Source organism: Periplaneta americana, chromosome 1, assembly GCF_040183065.1.
Source record: "Periplaneta americana isolate PAMFEO1 chromosome 1, P.americana_PAMFEO1_priV1, whole genome shotgun sequence".
Classification (NCBI taxonomy): domain Eukaryota; kingdom Metazoa; phylum Arthropoda; class Insecta; order Blattodea; family Blattidae; genus Periplaneta; species Periplaneta americana.
Window position 1 is genome coordinate 103625388 of NC_091117.1, and position 13219 is coordinate 103638606.

The 13219-nt window shown below is 33.4% G+C and overlaps 1 protein-coding gene across 14 annotated transcripts in view; it reads left to right on the forward strand.

The window, feature by feature from the left end:
• Positions 1–13219, forward strand: part of Gug (arginine-glutamic acid dipeptide repeats grunge) — a 257116-nt gene that overhangs the window by 199403 nt on the left and 44494 nt on the right. For all 14 annotated transcript variants that reach the window (XM_069825198.1, XM_069825188.1, XM_069825191.1 and 11 more), the window contains 2 exons: positions 5122–5258; positions 9107–9241. In XM_069825198.1, the coding sequence (XP_069681299.1) occupies positions 5122–5258; positions 9107–9241 (272 nt within the window). The remainder of the gene's footprint in view (positions 1–5121; positions 5259–9106; positions 9242–13219) is intronic.

Here is a 13219-nt window from a genome sequence, read left to right on the forward strand (position 1 = left end):
CGAACTCCTAACTCACTCCACTCTCCTAGAGGAATGAACCATCACAGAGTGTTTCTTTTACGCGGTATTATCAGATTAATGAAGTTCTAGTAACATATTTTATTATTAATAATGTTCAGTTGATGGAACTGGCACTTCAATTTTTTATATATATGTCCACTTCATCGTGAAATGTCCCTTAATGTTAATGACCTGCTTGTCGTAGTTAGTCACCAGTCATTTTTATCCCTTGCCCACCAAATTCTCGCCTTCTCGCTTGTTTTAATGATAAGGAAGAACTAAAAACTATTGAATATGCTTAAGAAAACATCAGTTGAACAGCAGGAAGAAAATATGATGTATTAAAGCTGTATCCACGACTGACATCAGATTGAAACTTGCCTTAAACAAATTAATAGCGATTGCAGAGCTTTTTTGTGACAGAAACCAAAGTTTTTAGAAGTGGAAACAAAGCGACATGGTTATATGAATGATAAGAGACAGTTTGGCTTTGCTATTATTAGTGAAATATACATTTTAAAAGCCATGTCAGTAGCAGGGATCTGGATGTAGCTAGGCAAGCAAGCTCTCAAGATTTTATAAGTGGAATAAATTTGGATTCCATAGAAGAACCAGCATTCTAGAATTGTGTTTAAATAAATAGAAATAAAATAACCTTTTTCTCTTTTTTAAAAAGTCTCCCAAAATTAAGGGGTGCAGATTATTTGCAAACTTTTAATGGATTCTCTCCCCCAACCCCCACTTAAAAATGTTTCATGTTTTTCTTCTTACTCTAAAGCTTTGTATAGAGATTAGAAATTATATTTCATGCGAATGGTCTTCATTTGAGTATGATTATGGATATTTTTATGTCAACACACATTCAGAGTATGATGTTCACATTTCTGTATATCGGTCCCACCATAACTATCTTTATATTAACGTCTGATTATCAATATTGTCTAATGATAAATATATCTTAAATTAGTATTTTTTACCGACGTTACCTTCATAACTGCATTAGAGTAGCCCATTTTTAATCTGTTCTATCGCTTAGAACAGCCCGCATATATTATTTTTATTTCATCTTTATTACTGATCTTTTATTTATTTATTTTTTTTTTTTTTGGTAGTCTGATCTGATCCTACTATCTTAGTCCATTTTCCATTCATTTCTGTCGCACCTGTCATAAGATTCCAGTTCACTTTGCAGCACTAAACTCTCTTTAAATTGTTTTGCATAAACACATTTAACTACATTATTGCCTTTTGTTAATAACACTCTGATAGCCCTCACTGAAAAATAATTTGCACAATATCATTCATATTATCACCGTCTTATCACATAAGCCTCTTTATCACTTTTCATAGTATACTTCCACCCTTTTGTTGGTATATCTTCTATCCCTTTTCTCCACATATGCATGTAACAGTCACTTTAATTATTAGTCTTAGTATTCAGTCTCCTATTTGTCAGTGACTAATGTAAATTATCGCACTAGCCTTCATTCTGTCACTATTTTAATGCACTAATAAAACCCCTCTATTTATTCCTAGATTACTTCTTTAATCATTCTTCCCTCAATATTACATCTCTACAACATCCAATCCTAATTATCCACTTCTTAACCTAGTGTGTCTTCATATCATAACTTCCACCTTCATTAAGAACACTCAACAACACAACACTACTATTAACACAATTATACTAGACTTCATCATACTGCTCTCTATGATACCAGACCCACTCTGTTTCATTCCCTCAAACACCAGTCCCTTGGGTTGTAAGCTTTCCCATCTTTTATTCCTCCTAGCTTTATTCGGATATCCTTAGGTGACAGTTTTCTAATTTTATTCCCGTCATTTTCTCTTAATTTCCTACTATTTTTATCTGTATTCCTGTCTCTCTCCTATTTGCTCCTATGTAAACCTTTACCCACTATCCCACTCTCACATAATGAGGGCACTCTAATTTCGTCTGACAGTCTTCCCTTTTCCTGTCACTATCTCTGGCCATTGTCCTCTCCTGCCTTTTCTGCTGGCATCTGCTTTTCATGCACTTGATATTGGCCTCTGCTGCCAGCTGGTATTTTGTTGCTTCATGCATTCTTTGTTGCCTGCCCTCACTTCCAGCTAACTGATATTTCCTGATCACAGCTTCACACTGCTTGTTGGAATGGTCTTCATTTAAAAAACCTCAATCAACTCGAATCTTTTCTGTAATTACCGTATTTACTCGCGTATTTTTCGCACCTTTGGGGGGGGGAGGGGAATCCATTCCGAACATTCCAAAGTAGGGGTGCGTAAATTACACGAGGAAATAAAAGAATGACATGACATTATGAAGAACAGCATTTTATTTCAAAGAACTGAACTGCATCAGATCCCATTCTTCTGCTAATTCCCACCCTTTAGGAGAACTAATCAGGTTGAGAAAAGAAACAAACCTGATGTCAACTGCATGTTTGGTGACCTTGGCAACAAATAAACCCTTTGTCACAGCTAATCAAGGATGGTAAGCCATGGGGTGTGCTGTATTTTCCCGTTTTAACTGACCAGTTAAAATTAAAGTAAAAAGAAAATGTAAATAGGAATTTAAACACTTGGTTGCGAAAATTACGCAGAGAAAAGAATTAAGTCCAAAATTCAGCAAATCAAACTTTCAGGTATAACCGCAGTCTAATACATACAGTCGCGCAACTCATACGTATAAAATATGACAACATTTGACAGCTGGCATGACAGTAGCCCTCTAGCGGCAGGCAAGTTAAAAGTGTGCACACGACATATGATAACACATCAGAAAACAGGTTTGCATAATTTATTTTATATTTTTATGCTATACTGTAAGTCTATATGGTTCTTATTAATTTTACTTTAGAATCCTAGAAGAATTTCACACGCAGTTAATCTACAAGTTTGAGAAGCTGGGAATAAACGTAATTCTTTCTGCTTCTTACAACTGAATCATGGTCCTGATCACGTATCATGGTTTGAAATAGTATAATTGTTCGTACGTGGACGGTTAATTCAATTCATTCCTAAATATATTTATGAATCATTGGAACTTTATATTTCCTATGAGAAGAGTCAAAATTAGTAGCTTCAAAATTGTAGGGCATATCTCGTAGGGTACATCGCGTGGTGAACTCCTCTCCCTATTTCCTGAGAAATTAACTATTTTCCATACCGCAAATTGGATTAAACTCGGCCGCTGAGGTAAACTTGAAAATAAAAAAGGGGAGGATTTAAACCTTAACATGACAATCATTGGTTTATGAAGTTCATTATTTTTCAGTTTCTTAAGAACCGGTATTTCCTTTATTATTTTGAGTCACAGATAGTGCTGATATTATGGTTTAAATTTTTAGGGCAAGTTTACCGCATTTTACATTACATTTCCAGTTTTCACACACAAGCTTAATTTTAACTTATCCTACCTATATAATACGTAATTTACATGCACTTACTGTTAATATGACATAGATGAAAACAAATAAATGAACACACAATTTTGTTGAAAAAATTGTAACTTCAATTAACTCAGAAAATGTAGGCCTAATTTTATTTTCAGAACAGAAGTGGTGTAAGTCAAAAGTGGTTAATGAGGATTAAAGTAAACATTCTGTAAAATACAGCGCAAAGTAGAAGTTAATATTGAATTTATTTAAACTATTAGTATTCAATGAATAGCACGAAGAATATATTAATTGCTACTTTGCGCTGTATTTTACAGAATTTTTCCTTTAAACCTCATTACCTAATTTTGACTTACACCACTTCTGCTCTGAACGGCGCAAATAATCACTGGGAATGTAAAATCAACACCAATAACAGTCATGCAAATTATTACAGAAAAGATTGCTTTTTATATTAAATTTAAAAAGGCTCTTTTATTTCTTGAGAATTTAATATGTCTGCCACATGAATCTACACAAACACATCAGAAATTTATCGACACAGTGGATTTATTCAAGAAGTGAATATTTTGCAAAAGGATTACAATACTCCATGAATTCTTGAAAAATTAACGCTATGATCCCTACTTTAATGCAATATAACATTCAACTTTTGAAAAATATAAAGAAAAAAACATGAATACAAAAATTATGGAATTACTTGCATTAAAAACTGTAGATACATTATCCAAAATCGGAATGGTTACACATTTACACATATGATCTCTGCAAAAAAATAATATACTGTAACAGGTATTTAGTTTGTTTCTATTTAAACTCTCCTTCCTGACATACAAATAGGTAACTGATAACTAATAAATGTTTTATAGAACACAATACGTAGGCTACCTACAACGTGGATTATTGGTTATGACTGAGTTATGATTTTCCCTTGGTCTTTAGGGAATCTGAAGAACGACAAATTCGGAGATTTAAACTTGTTGTTACTGCAATTTTCGTCATTCCACACATTGCCTTTATTCCGATGCATGATTAAAACATTATTATAACATTTCGCATCCCTTTAAAGCACGTGCTGGCTGAATGAGACTGTATCAACCCTATGACCAGTGCCTTGCCTGCCGCTTGGGCACTAGTGTCGCGAATGTTGGCAAAAAAAGTGTTGAAGTTGCGCGACTGTATGTATTAGACTGTGGTATAACTCTCTGTAAATAAAATTGATTTGAATAATTTCGAGAGAAAAATTGATGTTTAAAAATTGGGGTGCGAAAATTATGTGAGTAAATACGGTATATTTAAAATTACAGACAATATACATTTAGTAACAGTTGTAGACTAGTGTTGAAAATTGGTATGATACATAAAGGCAAAATGTTACAAAAAAAGCTGTCTGTTGTTATTGAAATTTGTGAAAATACTTCTTATTTAACTTTGAGAGATTCTAATTTGAAGATACATTTTATTCATAGGATTTCTTTATTTTAATATTTTGATTAATACATATTTTCATTGGCTCTTACGCATGTAATTAGCATTACTTTTAAATTTCTCATACTAATAACACATTTGCATTTAACTGTGACTTCTGTAACTGCATGGTTAGAAAATTTAAAATAAATTAAGTATACTCGTCAGGATATGCAGAATATCTATCAAGTGTAATTTGACTTTTCTAAAATTTATTTGTTTGTTTAGAGAGATGATTGTGAATGGTATGTTTCAGCGCAAGATTGCAACTCCTGAGAAACCTGAGGGACCAAAGCCTCCGTCACGTGGTCCCATTGAGACCATCACTTCTCCATATGATCGCTTCACCCCTCGGCAGGGCTACCCTGATACACCAGCCCTGCGCCAACTGAGGTACAAAACATTTATGCTGTTATGAAACACCTACACACACATACATAGAGGAATAAACATACATAATTGAAACGTATTTCGCTTTTAAGTCATAATTCTGATGCCTGTTTCTTTAACTACAGTATCTGCGGGGATACATTCCCAAACCTACCACAGATAAATGAAATTGTGGATAATAGCAAAACCTGTAAATGCTCTGTTGGTAGGTTGCTACTGCAGCATGTGTCAGGACATTGGAAAGGAAATAGTGGGGGGGGGGGGGAATAATGCCATAAGAACAGTGTTGTTGATTGATATTACCACAGTCTATGAATACACTGTGTGAATAAATTCTAGGTTTTCTATAAAACTCTTTAGATTAAGATGCTAGGAGTTAAAAATACATTTAAAAAAAAAGTTGCTGAGGTTATCTTTGAATACGGTACTTATTCTTGGATAAGGAGAGATTACAGTCCAAAAATAAAGTTTTATAATGTAATAGTTTTTACTGTGCAAATTATTTGACAGCATATAACAATGACCAATAGAAATTGAGGATAATTTTGCCATAATTTGTGTATACGTATGCACAGAATGGTGGGTGGTGTCAAGTTCTGCACATTAACATCCGAAATAGAATTACAGAAGTTCATGCTGGTGTGTTAAGTTTTATTTAATTCTAACCTTATAATAATGTAGTTGTTTCACTTAACTGTATGGTCTCAAAGTGCAAAATAAAATTTTGAGTCTGAAGTGATCATTCCAAAGATAACTATAAAAAATAAAAAAAATCTGAAAGAAATTAATATCTATTTGTATACATAATTATAAAAATAGTAATAATTTTATAATAATTTCAAATTAAATTTTAAGTGCAAGCATTAGAGAATTCACTAAACTTATTAAGAATTCCAGGGCCTTATTCACACTTGTTTTAGAAATAGTTATTGGGAAGATAGAATAATGATATATATGTGTCAAATTAAACAGAAAGCAATGTAGCATAAAAATCGAATTTTTTTTTTTTCTCAAGAAATTTTGCCTACTGGATCCCCTTAAGCCTAATACCTAATGTTTTGAAATATTTTATACAAACAGGGGAATGCTGCGTTATTTTATTTTCATTCTCAATACTTGATACAGATCTTATCACTCAGTTTGCTTCGTTCTGTTGAGTTATAAAAATTGTACAGTATTACCTTTCACATTCTTGTCTTCTTGTTTACAATGTGTATTTGAAAGAACTATTTGTTCATAAATTAAAAACTGCCTTAATAATTTGCCTGGTAGTCATATTTTTTATCTTGTCATTTAGGGAACTTCAATTGTGGGATACATTAGAATTTAGTCATGACTTATGGCTGCAATATTAAAGAGTTTGGAATCTTGGTTTAATGCAAATAAACTGGCGTTTAATGTTGACTATTAGACTTTTACTACATCATACTACTTTTGACCAATGAAACGGTATAGAGCAATGTTTTTCAACCAATCATGGCTGCTTAGCCTACATTTTTATCATCTCCCTATAATTTGTATCTTTGTTTGTCAACATTGTACTTTCAATAATTGTACCTTTTAAAATGATTCAGGTTTATTTTATCATCCTTAAAACTTTTCTATCATTTATCTATTATTTATTTAGGCTATGTTATAGCTTCTGCTGTATGAGATCATGGATATTCACGTATCAGAGATTGTTTAATATATAATTGAAGTGGACTGTAACTGTTTAATATGAAACTGAATCAACAAAACCATCTTGACTAGTAATTGCCCATAGAGTTCAATGAAGGTTGTGTAGTTGGCACAACATAATGGAGAAACCTCCATTTCGTTTCTCACACACATACTGCACAATCTGATGCTCCAGATCATGAAATCTTCGTTTCTTTGGTCCACGAAAAGATTTACGTGATGAGTTGACATTCTTTAACTTGTCTTTCATTTAATGCCACCTACAAACACTTGCTTCCATGACACCAAATTTTCTTCTTGCCGCACAGTTGTTCGTGGTTTCTGCTTCATTTATTACCATTGATTTGAAGTTTGCATTGTAATGTCTACAAGAACCAGTTGGAAACTGCGAACTTGTTGAACCACATCTTTTGATGGAATGACAATTATTTGGATTTATTTTGATTGCAAGGAACGTTTGCATAAAAAACACCTACTCTTGCTGCTTTTACTGGTCTACTAATGACTTAAAAACAGTTTGTGATGGCGTTTAAATTAAAATAATTGTTGAGACTACATTTTATGGTATTCCTATTGGCTATCATAAATTTTATTTTCAGCTGCATAATTATGTAGCCATTGTTACGTTGGTGATCATTTACTCGGCATCCCAGCTATATTCTAACCAATGTAAAAACATTGACTTTGAGTGAGTGTAACTATATTCCTTAATCTGCGATTTTGAGACAATTCCAGATGTTTGGATTCGAGAATTAGGAAAAAAAAAAATTTTGTCTTACATTTGAATAAATACAGTAAACACCTTAAATACAGTAAACACGCATTCTGGAATGAAATAGTATAGATTAATAATCTGGGACAACTCATCTGAAGCTAAGCATATTTTTCTTTTACAAAAGAGAGCTGTAAGAATAATGACAGGTGTGCTTAGCTGTAAAGGACATCACGTAAAAAGATTTTCTGAAATTTAGAATTATTGACCTTGCCTTGTGAGTACATTCTTTCCCTGATGATGTTTTGCATTAGAAACTAGATACATTTAGTACCAATCAAAACATTAAGAATTTCAATATAAGACACAAATCAGATCTCCATCAACCCTCTGTTAGTCTCAGCTGTTATAAAAAAGGAGTTCACTTACAGTCTTCAGTACACTGCCCAATTTTCTTAACCTGGCACTGGTCACTTATGAGTATTTTGTTAAGTATAAAATTCAAATGACATTCACACCAAAATGGAAGGGGTTGCAAGTTTGTCCCTCTCTCTAGCTGACTTGAAATGTATTCACTATTATTTGCTAGAAGAATTTTCTTCGAATAATACATGGTACTCTGTAGAGAAAATGTTTGTCAGGCCAGTAGCTCAGTTATAATGGAATAATTACTGTCAAGTCTTTGTAAAGTCAGTGGATTTCTAATTCTATTCTGGTTTATTAGTTCCCTTTGAAAGTTCCTAAACCTTTCTTTGAATGCAGGCATTTCACCAAACATTTATAATTTTCTAAAATAAAATAAAAACTTTCACTTTGCAATATAAAATCCAATTGAACAAAATGGGGCCAGAAAGTATTGAAGCATGTATGGACATCCTTTTCAAAGAAACATCAAAAGAGAGTCCCAAGTGTTAAGAAAACACGTGTTGTCACTTAAACTCGGTATTTGACCCCTCTCAAAAGTAACAGGAAAAATCCAAAGCAGCGTTAGCCTCAGCTAATACCGGGTATGCGACCACCTGAACAATACTGAATATAGTGACCTTTCCTGGTCCAAGAGAAAGGTTCAAAACAGAATTAACAACATTGTTACTCAACTGATGAATAATTTATGCTTGTAAATTGAATTAATCTACTTGCTATGTATTGTATATATATTTTTATAACTTTTAACTTGTTCAACATCTCAAAACTACAATGCTAATGCAAGCTATATGGAATACAATAATAGAAAACTTCATTTTTGGTGGCTTAAACCAGCAAAACATTACAATTTGAAAACTTTGGATTTACCATACATAATGTTTTTATTCTCACATTGAACAGCACCTTTGTTATCCAAATTTAAACATTGCTCCTTGAATATAAATAAATTTGTCAAAGATGGCTGTATGAAAGTAGATATTTTAAAGAGACATACATCAATATCAGTAAATTCATTGTTTCGTTATAATTGCAGTGAGTATGCCAGGCCCCATGCAGGATTCTCTCCAGGCACACTGCCTCGTACTGGTCTTGGACTGCCTCCACAGTGTATTGATCCCATGTTGCATTATCAACTGAATAGCATGTATGGACCCAGTGCCAGGGAGAGGTGAGTTAGTCAAATAGATTAAAAAATAATTTTGAAAAGAAAAGAACGTGAAATTAAGGTATGTGTTCACTACATTGTATTGCACTCCTCGGATGAATTTCACACAACAGACATTTTAAATGCAGTGCATTCACTGTAATGGCTCTACCCAGAGCCTCATCGGATTCTCTATCAGCTGTTTAAAACATTCTATCAGCTATTTAAAACATATGACTTACAATATTGACATTACAGAGGAGTTTTCAGGTTAGACCTATTAATCATGTGTGATAGCAAAGAATAATTTGTAATTGTTTCATGCTTATTAACTGAAGAGAAAGAAACAAAAGAGGTATTGGTTGTATGTCATAATATACAGTATGTAACAAACGACTTGATTCTATAATAGGGATATCTCAAATTATATAATTCGTAGTTTTCTGCAAGCAAAATACATTTTTTGTCTTCCATTTTGGCTCGACACTGAACGTGGCACAACATAATATTAACAGTTCAGCAATTACAATTGATTTATTAAATAAAGCCATGATCGCACAGATCAGAAAAGTTGCTCTTCTGAGAATCGTGGACAGATTTACTGAAAGCCGATGCGTATGATAGGATGTAGTGAATGCGGTTACATAACAATTATAGCAACAAATTTTTTTTTTCTCCGATTCATGCGATTCTTCAGATGAGTGCGATATGATGCAGTGAAATTTAAGTGTATCACAGGAAGTAAGCAGATTTAAGTAAATATGCATACTAACAAGAAAGAAAATAAGTCTGTGTGAAGTTGGCTGCAAAGAAGCAATGAAACTACAAATGGAAGCAAGAATTAATTTCTGTATACCATTAAATACATGTTTGCAGAATACAGATTAATGCCCTTGTTCATAAATATTTCTCTGTTCAAGTGTAACTCTTTAACTTTTTCTTTGCCCAGGTCTCTAGAATCTTTTAATTTCAATTAATTGCTATTTTCTTAGATTCTCTTTTTATTTCTCTCTCTGGAAATTGAACACGTCATGTGGAAGAAAGTTGTGTTCTAGGAAAAATCATTTAATTATTTCATCAGATTCTTTCAGAAACCACACTAGTCTAATTATATTGAAAATGCATTTGCTGTTTATGACACACATTGTCACAATTACTTTAAATAATTTGCATAATGTTGCATTCATATTTATTGCACTATAATTATGTAGCATTTGTCATATTTTTCATGATCATTTATTGTACAGTAGTATGATGTTCAGTGTTCTCATAACTGTACCATATAAGTTATAATTTAACACACAATTTCATTACTGTATTTTAACTTCGGTAAACAGTATGTGAATGAAACTCTTTTCGGTAAGAGATGATGTCTTGAGCTTGTTATCATGATCTACATTTTATAAGAACATTGATACTATAGCAGAACATCGAGTCATAGCTTTGAGTCTAATAATTATTTTCTATATTAATAACATATAATAATAATAAAAAAGTTCATATGCAGCGAAGGTTTCGAAATTTAAAGAAGTGAGTTAGAAAGATGGCACATGCTTTATTATTGTATGTACATATTATGCATTTCACAAGAATTCAGTTACGTCACAAATGATATTGTGATTTATATTTTAAGTGAAATATTTTCGTTAATTGCACATAAAAGATAGTTTCACAGTCCCAAAAAGTAGGATATTACAGTAATACCATAGTCTAGTACTGTTGTCACGCCAGGAGAAGTCGTCTGAAGTACTTAGACGGGGTGGAGGGGAAACAGTCGCCATGCACACCGCGCTGTTCACTGCAATATTCCTGTTTCACAAACATCTACTAAACGTGTCTATGAGTCTTTGTGACTTTGTGAAAATAATAGTTTTATTAGTTTCAACAAGACAATTGTTTTCAGTATACCGCAAATCTTTGTATTGCTTTAGTTATCCTTTGCTTTTCGTGTTAATAGTGTTGATAATAATATAGTTAATAGAATTGATGTTATTGTATACTGTTATTTAGGTTTATAGCAGTTTTTTTTGTTTATTGTAAATATGTCGACAAAGAGGAAACAAGGATTGACAATCTATAGCGAAGAAAGGAATATTATTAGAAGTGCAAAATAATTCTGTGATGAAGAAAAAGAACAACAGTGCCTTTGCATTCCTCTTACGAAACCTACAGCAAAGGTAGAAAAGTACTCTAATCTATCCACAAGAACAATAGAGCGTATAAGGAATGAAATGAAAGACTGCACAGAAGAAAGTGCGTTGTCGACACCTGAGGGAGAAAAAAAAGGGAAACGTCCAGACTACCGAAACGCAAAGTAGATGACTTCGACAGGAGATTGACAAGGTAGCGCGTTTGCCTGCTGATCTGCAGTTGTGCTCGGGAGTGAGTTCGATTCCCGCTTGCGCTGACTATCTGATTGGGTTTTTTTCCGATGTTTTCCCAAGTGGAAGGTGAATGTCAGGTAATCTATGGCGAATCCTTGGTTTCATTTCGCCAAATACCATCTCGCAATCATCAATTCAATCGACATTCATTAGTTATGACAGTGTCGTTAAATAACAAGTAAAAAAAAATAGTACCAAGCTGCAACAAACTTCTACCCTTTTACAAGAGAAAATTGATTTGAAATGAAAGACAAATTAAGACGAATACTGAAGAAAAAGGATTTCAGGTGCAAGAAGTGTGCAGCAAAAAAAAATTGAGGAAAACACTGTAAATTAGAATACGTGAAGATAATATCTACAGCAAATAAGAAAGCTTAGGAAAGTGGAAAAGCCGATTTTGTATCTGGACGAGATGCGGATGGGTAGGCCTAACAATTTAGCGTTTCCCAAGTGCTGGCACAATAAAAATGTTACGGGAGTTTTGACTACCATAAATGTGTCTAGAACACTCATTGTTGTCCATCAGGATGGGGGCGGTGGGGCTAATGGCTTTGTTGAGAGATTTGAATTAATATACACGGCTGGAACATAAACAGACGATTATCATGGACAGATCATACTCCAGCAATTTTGAAAAAATGTGATAATGATAGTCATAGCGACAACACCGAAGATGCAGAATCTTCTATGTCTGACTCTGTTCCCTTGTAGCCAAGTAAGTGGACTGAAGTTTTCAGGTCAGAGTGTAGCGTAAAGTTCCCCCGTCCCGCCTATCTACTTCCCGCGCCAACTCGTAGCACAAAGACAGTACATACAGTCACGAAGCTTGAGGTGATTTTTTGCATTTCTCGCGATACAATGCTCCAAGCAGTTAGCAACTGAGAGTACTAGAAACAATAGACTGTGCGATAGTAGTGATCCTAGTGGCTAGCAACTAAAGTTCAACTGTCATTGGATGCATATTCCCTACGTATTGAGCTTCGTGACTGTATGTACTAGACTGTGGTACTTCTTTTATAAATTGTATGTTTAAGTAGATTTATGTAATTAATTTTGGACAAATATATTACAGTACTTCTTTTATAAATTGTATGGTTTAAGTAGGGATTTATGTAATTAATTTTGGACAAATACACATCAAATAGCTATTGGTATATTGTAGACATTTATAATATTTTCATAGTTAAAAAATCAGTTTTTACTTACTTAATACGTATGTCCAGCTGTAAGCTGATTACACAATGTCCACATGCAGTTTCCCAGAGCTGTGTATTGGTGAGAATTTCATGTAACGAGTGGTTTTTCATCCTTTTCTGCAGTTTACGGTTGGTGTTATTACATTGAAGTAGGATGTGTTCTATTGTTTCTTCTTCTGTTAAACATTTTTACTAGTGATGACTCTGATAATTTAAAGCAGTGCAGATAAGCTTCCATAACAGGGTGTCACAAAATCAGTTTTTAGAAGTCATATAAATGTTGAAGGATGTTAGTGCTTTATAACAAGATTGTAAAAGTATTCCTTTCATTCTAGCAATACTGAAAAGTCAGATCAGCGAGGGAAAGCTGTAAAGCTACTTATTTCTGTGAACATTCGTTCATGCATAACAGGGGAAGAGTG